Raw genomic sequence first — 21,423 nt, forward strand, 5'->3', positions numbered from 1 at the left:
GCAAATGCATGAATGAATCAAAAAAGCAATAAAAAGATACAAACATTTGAATTACAAGTATTGGCGATACTCAAACCACGCACAATACATTTTCAATTACTGACTAACTCATTTTATCAATTTCCAAAAAATACTCTATCAGCCAGAACAACCCTTTAATTTCAATCCTTATTTCCTCATTTTACAGCACCTTATCAAACTCTTCTTCTGATCATCCTCATTCTCTTTCCATCACTGACCTTCCATTTTCACCCCACCGCTTTATGTTGCAAAGTCGATTGCATCTGACATTGTCAAAACCACTGCCTCTTTCGGGAAGTGCTGAATAAACACTCTCTTCAGTTCAACAATGCTCAGCCTAGCTTCACTTTCGCCTGCCCAGCACCCCTCCGCTGTTTCTGCAAGATCCGATTCCTTCACAGCGTCCACATTTGGCCTTTCTCCATTGACTATTTTCTGTCCTGCTGTCTCAGCCTCGTATTCTTCAAATGGGATCTGAAGCGTTAAGCATTCCCACAGCATCATCCCAATCGAGAACACCACAGACTCCTTTGTTGCATCCATCTTCTTGTTCATCAGCAGCTCCGGCGCCTTCCATCGCATGCATTCCTTCCTGTTGTCTTCATCATCCTCAAACGCTGATGACGGCAGAGAATCTCTGTCGTCGTCGTCATCATCATCAGCACTTGCAGATGTCACAACCGTTGATGAAGAGACGGATGAAGTGTCAGAGTCTGAGGAACAATCAGAGTGCAATGCAATGCAGATGACCATGTGCTCCGAAAACAGCACAATGTGCGGACTCAGATTGATAAGTGATTGGAGTGGGTTTTCCATTTCGTCAAACGAGTGGAGTGCCAAATTGACCACCCAGAACAGGATCTGAGCAGCCGAGACTTCCCGCTCCTGAAGAGTGCCAATCGCCATCTCTTTCTTCGCATTCCTTCCGTGCAGCAGCATGAACAATGAATCCCTCAAATCCACGATCAGCTTCTCATGAGGAGACGAACAGGCCATGGCATCCACCAGATTCGACATCGATGAGGTTGTTGGACACAAATCTTCTCCGCATATAAAAGAAGAATCTGTATCTGTCGTTGAAGTCGACGAGATGGATGAAATGGATGGTGAAGGTGTTCTTTTCCTTGTCTCTTCTTCTTCAACCTTTTCCAATGCCCAATCAGGAATCTTATCTGAATCGCGCCCAAGAATGTATTCAGTCGATCCACTTTCACTCAGCAAATGCTCTGATGACTCTGAATGTTCCATGTTCGTCTCATATATTCTCTTCTTCATCCTCTCATCATTTTTCTTTTCAGCTTCCCTCTCTGCTCTTCTCCACTGCTCCTCAGGTGACATCTCCATCGTCACCATTTCAAATGCCTTCGGATCCTTTCTGATGTTATCGTTCGCAATCTCTCTCAGATCTTCCGCTTCATTCTTTGCCTCCTTCCATCGAACCGCCAGAACAACTGCAACAATAAGAACAATCAAAAACAAAACAACAAATATTATCGCAATTATTGCAGCCCAAGATGATCTTCCTTCTTTTCCTCCCTCAACAAGATTTCCTTCTCCATTTGGCTCAGAATTGCTTCTGTTCTTCAGAATAAATGAATCAGTGGCTGATGGCAAATCAGCTTTTCCAAATAAAATGCACGCCCTCACTTCTGCTTCACTTGCCACCCCTTCAAATGTCTTGACAGGAACAGACCCATGCACCTCTTCCTCTGATATGAAATCACTTTCATCAAACAAATATTTCTCAACCACCTCTTCATCTCCAATAGCAATAACTGTCTTGAATGACAGGTTACAAGGAAGGAGAATCGATCCTCTGAACACAAGATTTACCTTCTCCCCTGACTTTTCTGATGACACACTCTCCACCTTCGGGATGAAAAGTGGAGATGCTCTTTCTTTTGCTATTCCTTCCAGTGTGCATCCTTCTTCCAATATCCATAGCGAGGTGTTGTCTTTCACTCCATCTCCTCCCTTCAAACTCTCAACCTTCAATTTTGCTGAGTTTTCGCACAAAACATTCCGCCTTGCCGATCCATAATTCGCTATTGATGGATTATTATTCTCAAATCTCCCGTCATATATCTCCACACTTCCACCTGATAAGGAAAGCCCTCCATTTTCTGAATTTGTCAGCGTCGAATCCTTCATTAACCCGGAACAATTTTGAAGATCAATCATCGACCCATTCCACCGACACAGCTCTTCTAATGATTCTTTGTTGGATCTCAACTCTTGCGTGCTTGCTGCTCCATCAAATGCACACAAAGATAAGCAAACATCCGATAAATCTGTCAGAGCAGCAATTCTTCCCTTTTCTGAGGACGAGATGCATTTTTGGTTGGTGTAGTTCTCCAATTCTACCAATAAAGACGAAGATAAAGCCGAAGAAGAAGCGGCCAAACAGCACGGGCCAAACGAATTTCTGGTTATGTTTTGAAATGAAGACTGCTTTAACCTGAATTCTGAGTCATTTGATTTCACGTTCACTGCACATCCTTCCATAAGCATCGCGTTGGAAATGGCCAAGAAATTCATTTCGACATTTGCCTCTTCGCATTCTACAGAAAGCAAAGATTCCTTTGAAACGTGTGTATCGTCGAATTCCAGGTTGCTGCACCTGATGTTTGAATGGCCTCCTGAACCATCTGAGGAAAGCACAATCATGTTTGATCCGCACTGAATGCCTCTCATCTGAATGTTCTGTTGAAGGGAGTCTTTGCAGTTCCGAAGGATGAGAGCGGATCGATCAAACATGCAGCTGGAAACAAGCAATTGCTGCATGGACAGGTTTGCCAGATTGCGAAAATCAAATAGATTTCCAGAATTCACATCAGAAATGTTCAGTTCCATTAACAAGCAATATTGTCCGCCTCTTGCTACCACGCACGAAGAACTGAGACGAAGGCAAGTAAAAGTGCACCCGTTAATCGATAGCCTGCCATTCTCCACGAGAATGATGGAGCAGTTCAATTTCATTTCAGAGTTTCCAGTCGAATCTTCTTGGGTAAATGCTGCGTCTGAAATAGACAAGTTGCCATCAGTCAGCGATAACAAGCTGGAATGCGAAGAAAAAAAAGCGCTTCCAAACAAAAATGTTAGAAATTCCATTTTCACATTCGACGAGCACGTAACAAGACTGTCTGTATTGCTCTCGACGGAGCAGTTCAGGAGGAGCACCCCTTTGTCGCTTTCCTGCTCCAGCGACTTGATCGTCACATCGCGAGCTCTTGCTTCCCCTGTCACTTCAGCGCTTTTGTCAATCAGCAAATTGCTGTAAGCTGAAGGAATGATGTGGGGCAGAGCAACATTCAAGGAAATGCAAGGTTCGCTTATTCCACCGCACTGGCGTGAATCGGAGGAGTTGTTGGATGAAGATGATGCGAATATCGTCTCGCTCCGATACACAACAACAAGCAGCAACAGATCTTGCTCGTCGCCATAGTCGGGTGCTGTACATCCCCACACAGCAAACTCCCGAACAAACGGTGCTCTGAAATCGAGCTCGAACAGCTCGGCACCTATTTGAGTTTTGACATTCGCGCATTTCACATACACGTCTCTTCCCACAAATGCTTTATTCTCCATGAACGTGGTGTTTTTCAGCAGGAAAGGAAGCAGGCCATCACTTGTGATCAAAGAGCAATCCAGGAATATAGCGCCTCCTCTTCCAGTTGCAGAGCAGAAACATCCAGAGATAGCTGAAAAACTGCACTCAAAAAAGCCTCCTTCGCTTAGGCTCATGATCATTCCTCCACCTTTCTCGCTTTCGCTGCTTCCACAGTTTTTCATCGATGTGTTTTGCACAGACACGCTGCAAGGCTCGCTGCCAGTGCAGCTGATGATGGACGGCTCAGATGGTGCACTTTGGAGAAGCGAATAGAGTGTGCAGCATTTCAGCCGAACTGTTGAACTGCTTCCTTCATTTAATTCCTGTGGCTCGCCTCGCAACTCAGTTTGCGCTAACGCTGATATAATGCTTTTACCCATCAGTTCCATGTTGTTCATTGAAACATTTGTCAAGTCAATGCTGCTGTCATGTGATACCATCAGAATGTGTCTTTCGGCTTTGATGGATTGGATCGAGCAGGATGATAATTCGCACGTTCCAAACAGGCAGGCAACAACACAATAAGGAATGGCTGCCTCAGAAGCGCTGGTGAAGGAGCAGCCTTGAGCAGCAAAGGAGCTGCCAGTAGTGCTTATGAGTTTTGTCTGCTTCCATTCAGATCCATCCCCGCAGCAGATCTCAATGCTAGCAAGGGTGCATGTTCCGGTGTTCACCAGCACAGAATCGCTTTCTTCTTCCTTTCCTGCCTGAGGCGAAATGGCTGCTCCAAAAGTCAGGGAAGGGTGAGACTTGACATCAACTGAAGTCACAGTTACGTTTGAAATGTCAACCTCGCTGTTCACCTGTGCTTCTTCGATGATTACGAAAGTGTTCATGTTTTGTTGCGCTGGATCTTCCAAAGCACGAAAATGCTTCTGCCCATACTCCATTGTTGCACATGGCTCTTCTCCACTCCCACACCGGAGGACATCCCACCCGCTGTTCTTGCTGAGATGGATTTCCTGAGAAGCAAATCCAATCAGAAATCTGCACAGATCGAAGTTTGTTTTTGTGGAGTCGCTTCCGATAAACAGATATGTATCGCTTGCTGTCTCACTCACTTCAAATGCCAATGTCTGTTTTGTGATGGAAACGTTCAGGTCTGACGAGAGAAAGAACATGTTTTTCCCGTGCTTTGCAGAGCACTGATCGAAAGCCATCTGCTGGAAGGAGAATGTGTTGGAAGCCGAGCAGTCGAAATAGACCCCTCCTCCTTTTCCACCTGTTTCACTTTCAGCGCAGCATTTTGTGAATGTGGCGTTTTCCATCGTAAATTGCCCTTGAGCTTCGACAACAATTTTCATCGCGCCTCCCTCCATGCTCTGGGTGCCTTTGACATTCGTAACATTCCAGTGCAAGCACTCAACATGGCTTGAAATTGAGGATGACATCAACAGAGCGTTGTTTGCATTGTCATTATCTATCCCTTCAAAAGAGCATTGTGTAAGAAAGATAGCCTTGTTGCTCGTTTCACCATCGTTCAATAGTTTGGATGTTGACGATGGAACCACGCAGACGAGAGCCTGATCGCCAATTTCTGCATTTTTCACATTCAATGAAATAACCGTTGCGGGAGTACTGGCTGTGCTCTCGCTCACTGCGACGGGCGCATGCTGAAGATTCGCCGAACTTAACAGGAAGTCATCGATATTGAGTATCCCTCCACAGATTTGAACCAGCCAGTAACTTATCTGGCTGACCTCGCCCTGCTGCATCTCAAATGCACACTTTGTCAGTGACATGTTGCTCTCGGAAGACAAGAATATCAACGTTTCTATCTCAGCATCAAACGAAGATGGAAGCAAAAACCGGATTAACTCGATGGATACATTCCCTGTAGCTGCCATCACCTTTCCAGTCAAAGTATTCAGAGACTTGGCACAAGTCATTTCGGCTTTTGAAGTGTTTGATGATTTCAAATCCAAATTATGCAGATCCATTTCGTTTTTGATTGTTGATGAGTCAATAACAGCAATTGTCTTCACATCCAATTCTGCCAGTCTTTTCACGCAATAATCAACAGACTGGCACGGATAATCAGAGAACCCACACACCACAGTATCAGCTCCATCCTCACTTCCCGCATGGATTGTGCTTCCAATTTCCTCCAGGAACAGAACCAACGGAATCGAATGCTCGTGATCATTTCCATGGAACCCACACATATCATCAAAGGAGCTATGTCCGAGAGCATAGGCAAAAGGAAGAGTTTCGTTCGTGATCGATTCCTTCAGGTCGGGCGATTGAACAAACAAGTCGTTTCCGTTCTTCGCTTTATTCGGCTTTTCTGATGAAAAAGTAGGAGTTGTGATTGCAAACGCAGCATCGGAGTGCTCAAGATTCAGAAAGATCCCTCCTCCAAATCCCTCCTGCGAATCAAAAGGCGCCTCGCATTCTTCGAAGGAACAACCAGAAATTGTTGTTGAACAAGTGTTTGGTAGCGAGAGGAACAGCGCACCACCTCCATTTCCATCACCAGAAACAATGCAATGCTCAAAAGTGCATTCGTTTATTGAAGCATCGCAGCCATCCTCAAACCCTTTGCTCCACACTGTTTTCAGGCATCCGCCATTCTGCTTACTCTCAATATCCCAGAAAGAAGCATTAGCAAGAGAGACAGTTTTGCAATCTGATATAGCAATTGCACAGCCTTGCGAAAATCCAAATCCAGAGACATTCACGAATTTCATCGTCAACGAACCTTCTTCAACATGAATCAGGGATTTTATTGATTGCTGTGCTGATTGGGAGCTTTTTGTGAAACTGCACAGTTCCAACCTAATTGAACCAGATGAGCCAATTGCAATTGCAGATCGATTGAATACACAAACAAATTGAATCCTCTTTGCATTCAGCGAACCATTCCCAATGTAGATCAAACATTCTGTTGATGAGGCTTCGCGACACTTTATTGCTGATGCATTGTTCTCTGCTCCGCTGAGAATGATATTTCTCCAGTCGATGTCAATCATGTCTTCTTTGAATTCTTCCCCATTCACATACACACTTTGGTTTAGTTGCTCTCTCCATCTTGTCACTCCATATTCCACCGTTCGGCATTCTGAACCTGTTCCTCCACAAGTGATCCCATTGCCTCCAGAATTGCTGATGTGTATTTCTGGCTGGGGGGTTGGTAGATATGAGTCATATGCAATACCTCTATCTTCACAATCCCCTGCGTATTCACTGCATTGCACGACTTTTCTTGGAGCTGTTGAAAGCGTAAAGCTATGCTGTATCTGAATTGTATTTTTCAAGCTAAATCCCTTTCCAATATAAATATCTGCTGCATGTGTCGATTTCTGCACTGTATTGTTTTCAAACAAGCAAAACTGGATTTTTTCACATACATTGTAATTATTACCGGACGTGTCAAATCCTCCTGCACCAATTTTAGCATCTCCTTTGAATAAATAGCAATTTGACATTACAAAATCAAGAATTTGATTTTGAAGAAATACAGTTCCAGCATAACATTTGAGTGCTCTGCTGTTTTCGAAGACAGAGTCGTAAATTGATCCACTTCCAACAAGATGCCATGCAACACTTCCTCCATAAGCTGCTGAACAATTTTCAAAAGAACAGTCAAAAATAAAAGTAAAATTACTTGTAATATGAGCAAATGCTCCTCCGATTGATTGTGCTCCCGTTCCTCTGCAACTATTAAATATTGAATTTTCAATGTAGCAATCACTTCCATTGCTAAAAATCGCACCCCCATATCCATATTGATCATTGTATGTATCGGTGCATTCGGAAAATGTGCATTTCTCAACAGTGAGCTTGGCACTTTCGCAAACTGCAATTGCACCACCATTAGCAGCGCTGCATTCAGCGAAGTTGCAATCTTCGAACTTGATTTCCCCATCTGAAAACGATTGGGCCTTATTCGTGTAGTTCTGATGAGAAATGGTGTTTCTCGAACGAATGAAAGAAGTGTTCGAGGAGCTGAAACCACATCCACAAGAGCCAGAGATGAGAACACCATAAATTGGACAAACACAATCGGTGACTGTGCATCCTTCGATTTTGCTCTCTTGCAAAGAATGCTTTTGTGGCAAGTTTTTGTTGCTGCTATGAACAGACACATTGTGGAAGCTGCAAAAAGAAGCCAAAGCAAATGACAAATTCAGATCACCAATGAACGGATTCACAGACGAAGCACAAAATGACGAAAATGTGCAGCTAAAAACATGAACATTTCCTGCCAAAGACATCGTGCAGGTGTTTGCTGAAACAAGAGATGGACACGCCTGCTTCGGAAAAGTCCTTTGGAATGAAATATTCGTCATTCTAATTGTTCCTCCTGCGCACTCAAAAGGAGATAATTCAGTCTCTGCAACCACACTCATTATGCAATCGCTTACAGATAATGTGGACAATTCATTCCTCACAGAAATGGTAGATGCGTTTTTTTGGACAATTATTATTCGTTCAACAGCCAACGATGAGTTCAGAACCATCATCCTACTTCTAATCCAGCTCCACTCATTCCTGCCATCATTGAGTGCGAAAGCAACAGAGTTATGATCGAATTTCCTCTCTTCATCCACTGGCAATTGTTTTATGCTTTTTTCTGCTTTTGGTGACCAGCTTGATGAATCCATAACTTTTACCTCTTTAGCATTCACCATATTGATTGCATTCACTATGTGCAAGTATGGTTCATTTTTGTTTGTATCACTATCGTCTCCAAGGCGTTCAATGTTATTATCTTGAAAATCGACTTTTTCGAATCCATCTCCTTTCCAACTGATACCTTCTTTGCAGAATAGAGTGCGAATAATTATAAAGACACTAAAACTTCTTAAAATCATGAATCTAGCTCTCTCTTTGCCACGCAAAACAATATTGGATCTTGAATAAAAATGTATTATGAGTTTTGATCAATATTTAAAAAATGGTTTAAGATTTCAGATTGACAAAGAGAAGTGTCAGCTTTTTTACAAATATTAAAATATGTAAAAATCTTTGATGCAATAAGTTTTTTTGAATGCTTTTTTGAGAAAAAAAATAAGATAAGATAAGAAAGTTATTTAGCAATTACGTCGAACCAAAAGAAATCATACTCAAAAAAATTAAATTATAACTAGAAAAGTCAATGTTATAATGAATAATTGTTGAATAAATTTAACATTAATCAAAATTCAATTCCTTTTGCATACAACAATAAACTAAAAATCATAAAATTCATTTATCTATCGAGGAAAAATGTGATATGAAATTAAACACTCGGTTTTTTTTAAAAGAAAAAACAAAAAGCTCATAACGAAATGAAACGAGGCAAATTAAACATTCCCTTTGCATTTGGGACTGTAAAGCTTTCAATAATATCTTCGTATCCTTCCTCTTCAAGTTTATCAAATGTCTCTCTTCTTATCATCTTCTGCATCTTTTTGGCTTTTTTGTCTTTTACTTCCAAGTTAAGCGCCCTTTTCAGCTTCTCAAAGAAATTCGCGCAATGTTTCATAATTCCGTTTCTCAGAGTCGGTTGTTGTATTTCTTCCGCAAAGAAATCAACAACACCTCCCCTCAGCAAATCGTTCCAATGTGAATTTTCTGCGAATTGCATTCCATTCAAAGCAAGAAGACACTGATGGTACTGCTCTTCTTCACATCCTCGCGCTGCCCTGCAAAATCTCACAACACATTCATACAAATCAGCCAAACTTCCTTTCGGTTTGCAGCGGTAAAAAAAGGCTTCAAGTGTAGAGAGCCATCTTTTGATTAGAAAAACATCATTTCCTCTTTTTGCTTTGCTTTGACCATCCACTAATGCTTCCAGTTCATCCAATTCTTTTTTCATTTCTTTCACAAAATTCAACTCCACACTCACCAGTTTTTCTAATGCTTCATCCCATTCAAAACAGTTCAATAAAAACTCCCAAGCAGATTGGCAAGCAAGAAGAGTCAGATTATGATGCTGTTGATGTTGATTGATGATATTTTTGATCTTGGGCAAATACAATGCTTTATCTACATACTATTAAAAAGAAAAGAGAAAATAATTAGTTAATCAATAAAAAAAGAAATTGTCAAACTTTGAAATGGCTGATATTATTCAATGCCACCAATGCCATTTCCACTTCTGTTTGCGTTTTATGGTTTTCCCCTGCGTTCATGGCAACTTGGAATAGGCATGGAATACAAGTAGAAAATAATTCTTGTGGACTTCCGCTTTTAAAATCAAATTTAAGAAGCAGTAGATAACATTCGCAAATATCAACAAGAAGATTTTTACCATATTCCTTTTCCTTTTTTTCTGTTTTAGCGATCATTTCTTTGAATCTTTTCCCCAGAGAAGAGTTTTTAAAATTATTATTCATCATTCCCTTCAATGCTTCACAAAAGCCAACGCACTTCAGCATCATAATTGTGCATTCCAATGATAATTTCTTTTCTTCAATCATGTCATCTATCTCGTTGAACACCGTCACAGTTAGAATACTATCCAATTCCTTTCGATTCATTTCTTTAATCAAGCTGTTTATTTCTTCAATTTTTGCTTTTTTTCCAGCAGAATCGCAGCTTTTAAGTTCTGCAAACATTTCTACAAGTAAATCAAAAATCAGATTAAATGACTCATTTGAAAAAAGGTGTAAAAACATACCTGTAAAGCGTTCTCTCAACGATATTTTCTTCTCCAAAATTGCTTCATTACCTGCAATAAAATGCACGCTCATTGCTGATTAGTTAAATGAAGCAGATATTAAAATTTGAAATAAGTTCAAAACTCAAAATAATTATAAAAAATTCTTTCCAATCAATTATCAATTATTATTTAATGGGTTTTATTTTTTGCAAAATAAAATTTTTAAGATTTGAAGGATAATCCTTTCCAAGAAAATAATAATTGTCTCATTAAACTATCTTATCCACAAAGGACAGTCATTCTTTGAAAATATTTTGAGTTTGTTGGTAAAATTCATTTTTTTGGAGAAACAAAAAAACTAATAATAAAAATTTCTGTCGAAATCATTTTTTGACTCGAGTTTGAGAAATTAATTCAAAATGAGAAAAATAAAATGAAATAAAAACGTTGACAAACAATATTCTGAAAACAAAAGCAAGGAAATTCTTTTTCCATGCATTTTCTTTGGGAAATATTATTTGATTATTACTTGAATGAAAGAAAGCTTTCAAAAAGGACCTGTCAAACCAAATCTTTAAAATAAATCTGAAATGAGAAAACTAATTAAAAAATTTATTGGCAATTTTAAATTATTTGCGAAGTTGAAAAAAAAACACAAAACAAAAATGTTTTAAGAAAAACTATTTTGGTTGAAAAAAAAATATTCTAAAGAATATCCAATGAAATTGAAAACAAGCCAAATAAAAAATCTTCATTGCGGTTTCGAATATTTGTTTGCTTTTACGCAAGAATAACCGCTCTTCAGCATGAGAAAAAAATAAAATAAAATAAAATAAAATTAAAAAAGGAAATATTTATTTTCATTTTAATTTTTCAATAAAAATTCATCAAACCTAATTTTCGATTTTGAAAACAATCAAAAAAGAATGACTCCTCTATTCTTCTATAATTACCCTATATAACTCCATTTTCCTATTTTATCATTTTTATTTTTATTTTTATTTTTTTATTTTATTTTTTTCCAATCACATTAGAAAAAGGACCACAATTGAGAAAAGAAGGGAGATTTGTGCTATCATTTAGCTGCTCAAATAAAGACCTGTTTTGCCTTTCATTGTTATTTTTCTCTGAAGTTGCCAAATTCTTCTCGTTTTCGATGTTTTGAGAATCTTTGCTATTGTTAAGCTTATCTTTTACAGCATCAATAGAAGCAGATGATGATGATGATGATGAAGTCGAAGAAGAAGTCGAAGAAGAAGAAGAAGAAGAAGAAGAAGAAGCACATCCTCTAAATTCTGCTTGGTTGCAGTGGAGAGTGTTCAAAAGCGCAAACATCTGCTCTTCAGCCAATATTTGAATGGCTTCTCCACACGAATAATACGGAACAGGAGGATGAAACACAGTTTTGATCCTTTTTTCACTTGAAGAAGTGGTAGAAACTGATGAATTTGAGAAAGTTGGGTTGTTTGAAGAAGAAGAAGAAGAAGAAGAAAATGATGATGATGACGGAGAAGAAGATGATAATGATGATGATGGAGAAAATGAAGAAGAAGATGATAATGATGAAGATGGAATCGAAGAAACAGCGGAAGCATCCAGCTTTTGACATAACTTTATTTTGCATGAGCTTACAAATGTATGCTTGCATGAAGGGCATGTCATCAATATGTTAGCAGAGGAAGGTATATAACCAGCTGAATGATTGACTTTTGTCAATAAATGGGAAGATGAGGCATCTGACGCAGCATTTTGACATGGGAAAGAGGAATTCAGTGAAAGATGTTTGCTTCCACTCTCTTTTCTTGTATTGCTTTGTTCATTTGAAAAACTGCCTTCACAAACGCCATTCAAACCACTTGTATTGAAATTTAGTGCGTTTTCGTGTGTTTTGCCTTTTTGCCCCAAATTCTGCAAATTCATGTCATTTTTTGACATTTCACTGTTTTTCTTCTCTTTTCGAGCCAACCCTGCTCCGTTCTGATGGCTCAACTGCCTCACACTATTCGGATCAATGAACGAATTGTTCCTTCTTTCTTCTCCCAAATCTGCAAAAGCCATCGAATCGCTGAGGGAAGCTAGCGAAGGCACCAGCGCTGAAGAAGAGCGCCGGTTGGGCAGCCGATGCTCTGATAAAGGTGAGTGTTTAGTTGTCCGATTGGAAAATTGATTAGAAAACTGATTGGGAAACTGATTTGGAAACTGATTAGTAAACTGATTTGAAAACTGTTTTTCTCTTCTTCCGCTGTGAAGATCGTGGAGGAGCGAAGAGGATGTGTTGCGACGTGCCATGGAAAGTGCTGTGGCTGGCTGGAATTTCACTCGTTTCAGAGAGGAAGAGGCAGAAGACGATGAAGCTGAGTCTGCAATTTCTGTGGTGCTTCCATCAGTCAGAGCGAGGGAGTTGGAGCGGGTGATGGCAGAAGAAGAAGAGGAGGAGGAGGAGGAGGAAGAGGAAGAATTAGAAGAAGAATTGGAAGAAGAAGAAGAAGGAAACTGAACAAACAGTGGATAAAGATTATTCAAGTCCTGTGCATCTTTTGAAGCAGCAGGAGGAAACGAAAGCAACTTGCGAACAGCTGTTGGCTGTGGAGGAGGGAAAAACATGAACTGGAATGGATCAAATAAGAAAGACAAAGGCAGAGAAGAAGGAAGAGTGAAAGAGACTTCTTGAAGAGATTCCTTGGAGAAGATGACGAAGAGGTTGTAGGTGAGCTTGATTGGGCGGACGAGTTTGTTCAGCATTGATTGAGTGACAGTGAAGGAGCGATGGGAAGAAGAAGAAGAGGAGAAGGAGGAAGAAGAGGAAGAGGAAGAAGAAGTTAATGGAGGGAAGGAGGAAGGGAACGGAGAAGAGAAGAATGCTGAAGCAGAAGCAGAAGAGGAGGAAGAGGAGGAGGAGGCGGGGGAAGAAGAAGAGGCAGGAGAAGGAGAAGGAGAGGATGTTCGTAAAGGTGCAAAAGGAGGCAACGTAAAACCTTCTGCATTTGCAAAAACAGACATAGGAGAAGAGGAAGAGGAAGAAGAGGAAGAGGAAGATGAAAGATTCGAAGAAGAAGAAGAGGAGGAAGAAGAAGAGGAAGAATTCGAATTGAAACACGAGGAGCAAGATGAAGAAGAGATGAAAGATTGCCAGCTTGATGAGTCATGAAAGTCCAGCGGAGCAAACGTCATCAGAAATCGCGAGCAGAACTGAGAAATGAAGAGAGTGAGGGAGTTGAGTGCGAATGCAGCGAGGGAGAACTGCTCGGAGGGATGAGAGAAGGAGAGAGAGGGAGATAAAGGGGAATAGCGAAGAAGATCGTGGAAGATTCGAAGAGTGGCTGAAGAAGCAGCAGCAGAAGAGGAAGAGGAAGAGGAGGAAGAGGAAGAGGAAGAAGAAGAATTGGATGTGTTGCTGAAGGAATGAGAGGGAGAGCCTAAAAGTGGAGTGAGCTGAGAGGGGAAAACAAGGGAGGAAGCATAAGCATTGGAAGAAGAAGAAGAGGAGGAGGAGGAAGAGGAAGATGAAGATGAAGAAGCAGCAGAATTGATTGTATTCAATGAAGAAACGGAAGCTGATGATGGGATCGAAAGCGAGGAAGCATACAAAGAAGCCAGTCTGTTCTGCATCTGCAACCCTTGCCTTCTCTTCTGCTGGGGTGAATACAACACGATCGAAGACTGCTGCGAATGGAGAGAGGAAAGAGAAGAAACGTCTGAAGATGAGTGGGGTAGAGGGGTTTGTGAGTCCGGAGTGTGGAGAATGTGGGAGGAGAGGCAGGTGTCTGAGTTTTGAGGGAGAAGAGGAGGGTATTTTGAGTGTGAGGAAGGGAAAGCGCTGAGTGAGTCAGCAGCAATGGAGAGGGCAGGGGTGGAGGAGGAATTGGAAGAGGAGGAAGGAGAGGGAGAAGGAGAAGAGGAAGAGGTAGAAGAGGAAGAGGAAGAAGTGTGGAGATCAGATAGAGAAGGAAGAGAGGAGAAGGAAGGGAGGCTGGAGTGAGTGCTGGGCGAGGCGGCGGGGGAGAGAGGGAGGTTTTTGAGAAGAGGAGGAAATGTGTTTGAGAGTATATCATTGCGAAGAGTTGGATTATGCAGCGGAGTTGAGATATCGGAACTGTCAATGCAATTGGTGGAAGAAGAAGAATTAACAGAAGAAGAAGAAGAGGAGGAGGAGGATGATGATGATGAAGAAGATAACGAAGACGAATTCAAACCATCTGTTACATTTTGTCCTATTGAAGCATTCAATTTCCTCGTTTTTGACTGAGGAGATGCAAAAGCCGCCCCCAGCGGTGCCGGCCCAATAGAAAAGCTGTTATTTCCTTCTGTCCTCATTTCATGGACAACAGGGCTGAGAGGAAGGAGAGGAGGAAGAGAAGAATGAGGAGGAAGAGGGGTGAGAGGGGTGAGAGAGGAAAGAGGGGTAAGAGAAGGAAGAGGAGTAAGAGGAACAAGAGGGGTGAGGGTGAAGTTTCCTCTGTCTTTTCCTTCTTCGCAGAGCTGGTGTCTGTTTGGATCGAAGGCATCGATCATTGACTGGGTGAGCATGCCTGGAGTGGAGTAGCTGCGGGGAACAGCTAAGGAATGGGGGGAGTTGGAGTTGGAGTTGGAGGAAGAAGAAGAAGAGGAAGAAGAGGAAGAAGATGATGATGGATATAGCATGGGATATGGAACTGGACAAAGATTGCTTTCCTCTTGTTCTCTATTGCTCTCTGAGAAATTTGCTGTGCCAATGTTTGATGAAAAAGGAGGAGGAGGAAGAGGAGGAGATGATGTTTTGTACAGAACAATTTTATTGGCTGTGCCATTGTCATCTTCTGATCCTCCCAATTGTGTTAGCATTCCTTTGGACTGAGTATCAATGACTTCACTTTTGTGAGATGTTTCATTTGAGAATTGTGGCTGTTGATAAAAAATTTCGCTTCCTCTTCCTTTTTCTCTTTCTCTTTCTCTTTCAATCCCTTCGGCATTATCATTGAAATTATCATTCATGAGTTGACTTGCATCAGTCGTCGTAATTTGTCCAAATTGAGAAACCGGAGAAACCGGAGAAACCGGAGAAATCGGAGAAATCGGAGAAATAGAATAGAAATGTGATGAATTCTGCTGTAGCACGCCAGACGCAGAAGCAGAACGAGGAATTGAATAGGAAGTTCTTTGTTGAGTGGAAGGAAGGGCAACAAGAGGAGGATGGGAGAGCAAAGAGTCGGTGTCAGAGGAAGAGGAGGTGGAGGAAGAAGAGGAAGAAGAGGAGGAAGAAGAAGTTGAAGAAGAAGATGTTGATGATGAACAAGCGTTCAAATTGTATGTTTTGTTTAAATCTTTTTTGAACAATGCTTCGGAAGAAGAAGTTGGAGATAAAGGAGAATATGAATAAGGAGGAAAAGATGAAGAGGAAGAGGGAGAAGAAGAATAAGCAGAAGAAGAAATGGAAGAAGAAGAAGAAGAAGAATATGAAGGAGAATAAAAAGGAGAGAAAGGAGGAGAAGGAGAAGGAGAGGGAGAAGAAGAAGGAGAAGAAGGTTGACTTTGATGGATGGGAAGATGAGAAGGGGAAGGGATGGGATGATGCGGAAGAAGGGAAAGAAGAGAAGAGATGGCAGAAGAAGAAGAAGAGAAAGAAGAAGAAGAAGAAGAAGAAGAAGAGGAGGAGGAGGAGGAAAAATCTGAAGAAGAAGAAGAAGACGATGATGATGAAGGATTTGGCTGAACGTGAAGGAGATTTGCATTTATAGCATCTTTTGTGCTGATGTCTAAGTGTGTTGCAGAATTTATTGGGTTTGGCATTGCAGTCACTTCTTCTCTTCCTTCTTCTTTTCCTTCTTTTCCTTCTTTGGAATTGATATTTCTTTGATACAGAGATTCATTTTGATGATGATTAGGATTGAATTCAATGGAAGTCGTTTCAAGCGAGTGGAATGGAATGATTGAGGTTACTTTGTTAGCTTTGGTGTATTGCTGATCTGCTAAAGAAGAAGATGATGATGATGAGGAAGAAGAAGAAGAAGAAGATGATGATGATGATGATGATGATGAGGAGGAGGAGGAGGAGGAAAAGGAAGAGGAAGAAGAAGAAGAAGATTTAGAATCATTCACAACAGCAGCAGTGGAAGAAGAAGCAATCGAAGCAATCGAAGCAATCGAAGCAATTGAAGAAGAAGCAGCAGAAGACACAGAAGGAGGTGTGGTTGTGGGTGTATGAGCAGACGCAGGCGAAGTATGGTTGTCAGAAGGATAACAAGGAATCGGTCTAACAGGAGGAACATGGAATTGTGCGGTTCTATTGCTGTTGTTATTGTTATTGCTGATATTATTGTCTGTGTTAAAGGAATTTACCAATTTGTTCATTGGTTCTTTGAAAAAATAGGGAAACTGTGTTGAATGAGGACGATGACTTATGCTTTTTGGATTGTTTTCTTCTTCTTCTTTTTCTCCTCCTCTTCCTCCTCCTCTTTCTTCTTCTTCTTCTTCAGAAATTATGATTTTTTGTTTGGCTTGCTCAAATTTCGCTTCTTCGTCTTCATCGTTTTCTTCGATTTTGACTGTCACAAACTCGATTTTGCTTTGTATTTTGCTGCCTTTTTTGGTCAAATGACGACATTTTGTTGGTTTGTGAAGAACTTTAGAATGGATTTCATTGGAATTGCTGGCTAACTTTGTTGATCTTCCTTTTCTTTGGTTGTCTCCTTCACAAACACTTGAATCTTTATTTGTTGTATTTTCTCCATTAGTACAAATCTTTCGAACTCCTCCGTCATTATCATCGTTTTCTTCTTCTTCTTCTTCTTCTTCTTCTTCTTCTTCCTCCTCCTCCTCCTCCTCATCATCATCGACATCTGTAATAACCACAGAAGGTGTTGACTGCTGTGAAGAAGCGAAAGAAAGAAGCGAAGAGACACACGAATCAACAGGCGTGTCAATAACAGAAAGAAGAGGGCGGCTGAAGGAAGGCTCAGTAAATTCTTCTTCTTCTTCTTCCCTTTCTTTTTCTCCTTTTTCCCCCTTTTCCCCCTTTTCCCCTCTTTTTCCTTCTTTTCCTTTCTCTTTTCTTTCTTCTTCTTTCTCTTCTTCTTCTTCTTCTTCCTCTTGGATGATTGGAGTAGGGTTGAGTGGAGAAAAAGTAGAAAAGAAAGAAGAAGAGGAGGAGGAGGAAGAAGAAGAGAAAGAAGAAGAATGTGAAGGAGGAGGGAAAACAACAGGAGAAGGAGGAGAATAAAAGGAAGAAAAAGAAGAAGTCGAAGAAGTCAAAGAAGAAGGCATAGAAATCTCTTTAGAATCATCTTCTAAGATAACCAATGAATTCGAGTTTTGATGAAAATTATGGTCGATTACGTTTCCAGATGAAATATCAGAGCGATCAAAGAGAAGAAGCCTTTGAGCTTTGTGACTATTTAACATTTTGTTTATTTTGTTGTTCTTTTCACTTTCTTCATTTAATCCATTTAATCCATCATTTTTGCGTTGAATTTCGTTTTCATTCAAAAATTTGCCTTTTATTTGTGTTACATCATTGTTTATTCCATTTATCTCATTTGTTATTCCCCTTTCATTCTTCTCTAATTTTCTATTAAAAATTCTGTTTTTCTCTGTTTTGTTATCTTTTAAGCGTTTATTATTATTATTATTATTATTATTATTATTATTAGAGAAACTGATGTTTGTGCTATTTGGTTGAGAGCGAAGACGAGGGAGAGAGGAAGGAGTGAGGGAAGAAGGCTGAGAAGCAGAATAGGAACTGTGAGGGAGAAGAGAAATGGAAGAAGAGGGGGAAGAGGAGGAAGAGGAAGAGGAAGAAGAGGAAGAGGAAGAGGAAGAAGAAGAAGAAGGGTTTGAAATAGAAGAGGAGGGGAAGGAAGAAGAGGAACAAATTGAATTCAAAGAAGAATTCAAAGAAGAAGAGGAGGAGGAAGAAGAAGAAGAGGAAGATGATGACGAAGGCGAAGAAGACGAAATGCAAAGAGGAGATTGGTTAGCAACAGAAGCAGTGGATGTGTCAGCAGAGAGGGAAGGAGAGGAAGAAAGAGAAGAATAAGACTCAGCAGACATTGTGCGATGGAAGGGGAGGATGAAGGGGCTGGTGGAAGAGAAAGGAATAGCAGAAGAAGAGGAAGAAGAGGAGGAGGAAGAGGAGGAAGAAGAGGAGGAGGAAGAGGAGGAGGAGGAAGAAGAAGAAGAAGAAGGCAATGATTTTTTAGAAATTGGAGTGGAAAACTCAGTTTTAGGGGGGATTTTGGATTTTGTGGTGTTTTTAGCGTTTTGTTGAATGGTTCTATTTGAAGAGAAGGGAGAAAGAGGAGTTTTATATACAAGAGAAGAAGAAGAAGATGAGGAGGAGGAGGATGATGATGATGAACCAGTAGCAGAAGCAGAAGCAAAAGAAGAAGACAAAGAAGAAGAGAATAAAGTAGAAGAAGAAGAAGAAGATCCAAAAGAAGAAGAAAATACTGAGTCTTGTTCACCTCCTCCACTGCTCATCGGCCCAAACTGCAGCGAAGACTCGATTTTTGCCGGCAAAAGGCCGTGTTTCATCATTCTTGAGTAAGAAACGAGTTTGATGTGATTCAAAAACACAGAAAGAAGCTGAGAAGCAGTGGGACGTTTCAGAGGATTTGGGTGTATCATAGAAGGGATGATGGAAGCAGCTAAGGGATGCAACCGAATGAAATGCGGGCTCAATTTTTGTGTTTGTGTGAGTTGCTTGATTTCATTTATGCGCTCCATTCGAGTGGAGAACGGGGTGAGGAGCTCGAAAAGGATGATGCCGAGGGAGAAGATGTCAGAGGCAGGGGTGATGGGGGGAGGGAGAACGGCTGTGGGGACAGCTGTGGGGATAGGGGGAGGGAAGGAGGAGGAAGAAGAGGAAGAAGAGGAAGAAGAAGAAGAATGAGAAGAAGAAGAAGAAGAAGAAGAAGAAGAAGAAGAAGAAGAAGAAGAAGAAGAAGAAGAAGAAGAAGAAGTTGTCTTTGAAGGAGTATTAGCAGATGATCTATGTTTTGAGTGTCGACTTGACAGAACAGGAGCAGGTGGGCTGTGTGATTGGATGAAGGGACGATCAAAAAGAGGAGAAGAGGAAGAGGAAGAAGAGGAGGAGGAGGAGGAACGAGATGAATGAGAACGAGAAGAAGAATCGATTGAATTTGAACGATGATTGAAATGAGAAGAAGAAGAAGAGGAGGAGGAGGAGGAAGAAGAAGAAGAATGAGAAGAAGAAGAAGAATTAGCCAGAATGTGTATAGACTCAGGAGAAGAAGCAGAGCTGTCGTATTCAGTGAGATGAGCTTTTGGATAAGGGCGTGAGTGAAACGGGACAAAATGAGGTGTGATGATAGAAGAAGAGGCAGGTTTCAAGACAAAAGAAGGAGAAAGTGAAGAAGAAGAGGAGGAGGAAGAGGAAGAAGATGATGATGATGAACTTCCTTCTTGTCTTTTTTTCCTCCTCATAATCTTCTTCTCCCTCTTGCTGTTTCTCTGCTTCATCATTTTCTCCTTTGTTCTCAATCGTTTCTCCTCTCCTTTGTTCAGCTGGTTTCTTTCTCTTCCTTTCTTCCGCTCAAAAATACGCATCCACTCACGAAGCTCGGGAGAAGCATACAAAGAAGTGAAAATGCCATCAGAGGATGACAATGAAAGAGGGGACAAACCAGAAGAAGAAGAAGGAGAAGGTGGAGAAGGAGGAGAAAGAGAACGAGAAGAAGAAGAGGAAGATGGATTCGGAGAGGGAGAAGAGGAAAAAGGAGAAATTGAAGAGCCAGGTGATGTCTGGAACACTTCATGAATGAAATCTTGCTCATTTTCTGTTCTTTTCGTCTTTTGTGATTTGTGTGAAAGTTTTGCACGAGTATGTTTCGATGAGCCTATTTTGGAACTTTTGACATGATTTGACAACATGTCAGAATTCCGATGCATAAATAATTGTGAAGAATCGATTTTTCCTGCTTTTTTTGCATTTTCTTTCTTCCTTCCTCTTCTTCCTTCTTTCTCTTTCTCTTTCTCTCTTTTTGCTTCTTCTTCTCTTCTATTTTCACTTTTTCTTCTCTTCCTTCTTCTTCCCTCTTCTCTTTCTCCTTCTCTTCCTTTTCTTTCTCCTCCTCCTTCTCTCTCCCCCTTCTCCTCCCCCCTCGCAAACCCCATATCCTTCCACAAACTCCATCTCCCTCCATCATTCAATGAAATCGTCGATAACCCAAAATCTCCCAACTTCACCACAAGCTGTGCTCCTCCTTGCCTTTCTTCTGTTAATTCCTTCATTGCCTCTCTTTCTTCCATTTCTCTTCTTTCTCTCTCTCTTTCTCTTTCTCCTTCTTCTCCTTCTTCAACCCTTCCTCCTCTTTCCCTTTCCCTTTCTCTTTCTCTCTCAATCTCCATCTCCCTCCTCTCCCTCCTCTTCTCCTTCTCCCTCTCGTTCCCTTTTTCAATCAAAAACACGTTTTGTGGCGTTAAATCGTTGTGTACGATGCCTCTGCTATGCAAATGCGAAAGAGCAAAAAGAATTTGGATGAACAAGAAATAAGCAACATGATCACGAAATGTCTGGAGTGTGAGGAGGAGGGAGAGGAGGAGGGAGCATAAAGAGGCAGAGGGGTGGAAAGAAGAAGAGGAGGAGGAGGAAGAAGAAGAAGAAGGAAAAGAAGAGGGAGACGAAGGACCAACTGAATGGAATGAAGGAGCTGATACATGCTTTGTTGAGGAGGAAGAAGAAGGAAAAGAAGAATTAAAAGAAGAAGAAGAAGAAGAAGGCGAAGCAGAAGCAGAAGGGGACGTAGCAGGGATGTTTGGATTGAACTGCGAAGAAGGAGACTTCGGAAACGCGTCATTGGACGCAGAAGAGAAAGGGGTGAAGACTTCAGACAGTTTTGCGATGAAGTCGAAAGAAGGAAGAAAAGAAGGGCGAGAATCAATCCAAGTGCGAAGAGTTTGAGAAGAACACAACTCCATTTGGATGCAGAGGGCAGGGAAGATGGAAGAGGAGGAAGAGGAAGAAGAAGAAGAAGAAGGAAAGAGAAGAGAAGGAGAAGGAGAAGCAGAAGAGGAAGAGGATGATGAAGAAGAAGGAATGGATTGTGGAGGAGGAGGGAGAGGAGGAGGGTTGTTTTGTGATTGGCGGGGGAACAAGAAGAGAGAAGGGGAGACAGGGCGAAAAGGATAATCAGAATGAGAAGGAAGGCGATGGAATGAAGAATATCTTTGGATCATTGTGGAAGAAGAAGAGGAGGAAGAAGAG

General features: G+C 41.1%; 2 protein-coding genes across 2 annotated transcripts in view; both read right to left on the reverse strand.

Annotated features, from left to right (window-relative positions):
- Positions 1 to 261: 261 nt before the first annotated feature.
- Positions 262 to 10,412, reverse strand: MONOS_6578 (uncharacterized protein; the record flags this gene model as incomplete). Its single annotated transcript, XM_067876819.1, has 4 exons — positions 10,242 to 10,412; positions 9,673 to 10,181; positions 8,926 to 9,614; positions 262 to 8,488 (listed from the first exon to the last, which is right to left on the reverse strand). Exons 1-4 carry the CDS (start codon positions 10,312 to 10,314, stop codon positions 262 to 264), a joined length of 9,498 nt encoding a protein of 3,165 aa, XP_067720475.1. The 5' UTR covers positions 10,315 to 10,412.
- A 376-nt stretch (positions 10,413 to 10,788) lies between these two features.
- MONOS_6577 (uncharacterized protein) overlaps positions 10,789 to 21,423 on the reverse strand; it is a gene marked incomplete at its 5' end in the record, with an annotated part of 16,109 nt that continues 5,474 nt past the window's right edge. The window contains one exon of the mRNA XM_067876818.1: positions 10,789 to 21,423. This exon is cut by the window's right edge and continues 5,474 nt beyond it. Within this exon, the coding sequence (XP_067720476.1) occupies positions 11,235 to 21,423 (10,189 nt within the window). The 3' untranslated portion in view covers positions 10,789 to 11,234.

The sequence above is a fragment of the Monocercomonoides exilis genome, assembly GCF_001643675.1.
Source record: "Monocercomonoides exilis strain PA203 chromosome Unknown scaffold53-602328, whole genome shotgun sequence".
NCBI classification, from domain to species: domain Eukaryota; phylum Preaxostyla; order Oxymonadida; family Polymastigidae; genus Monocercomonoides; species Monocercomonoides exilis.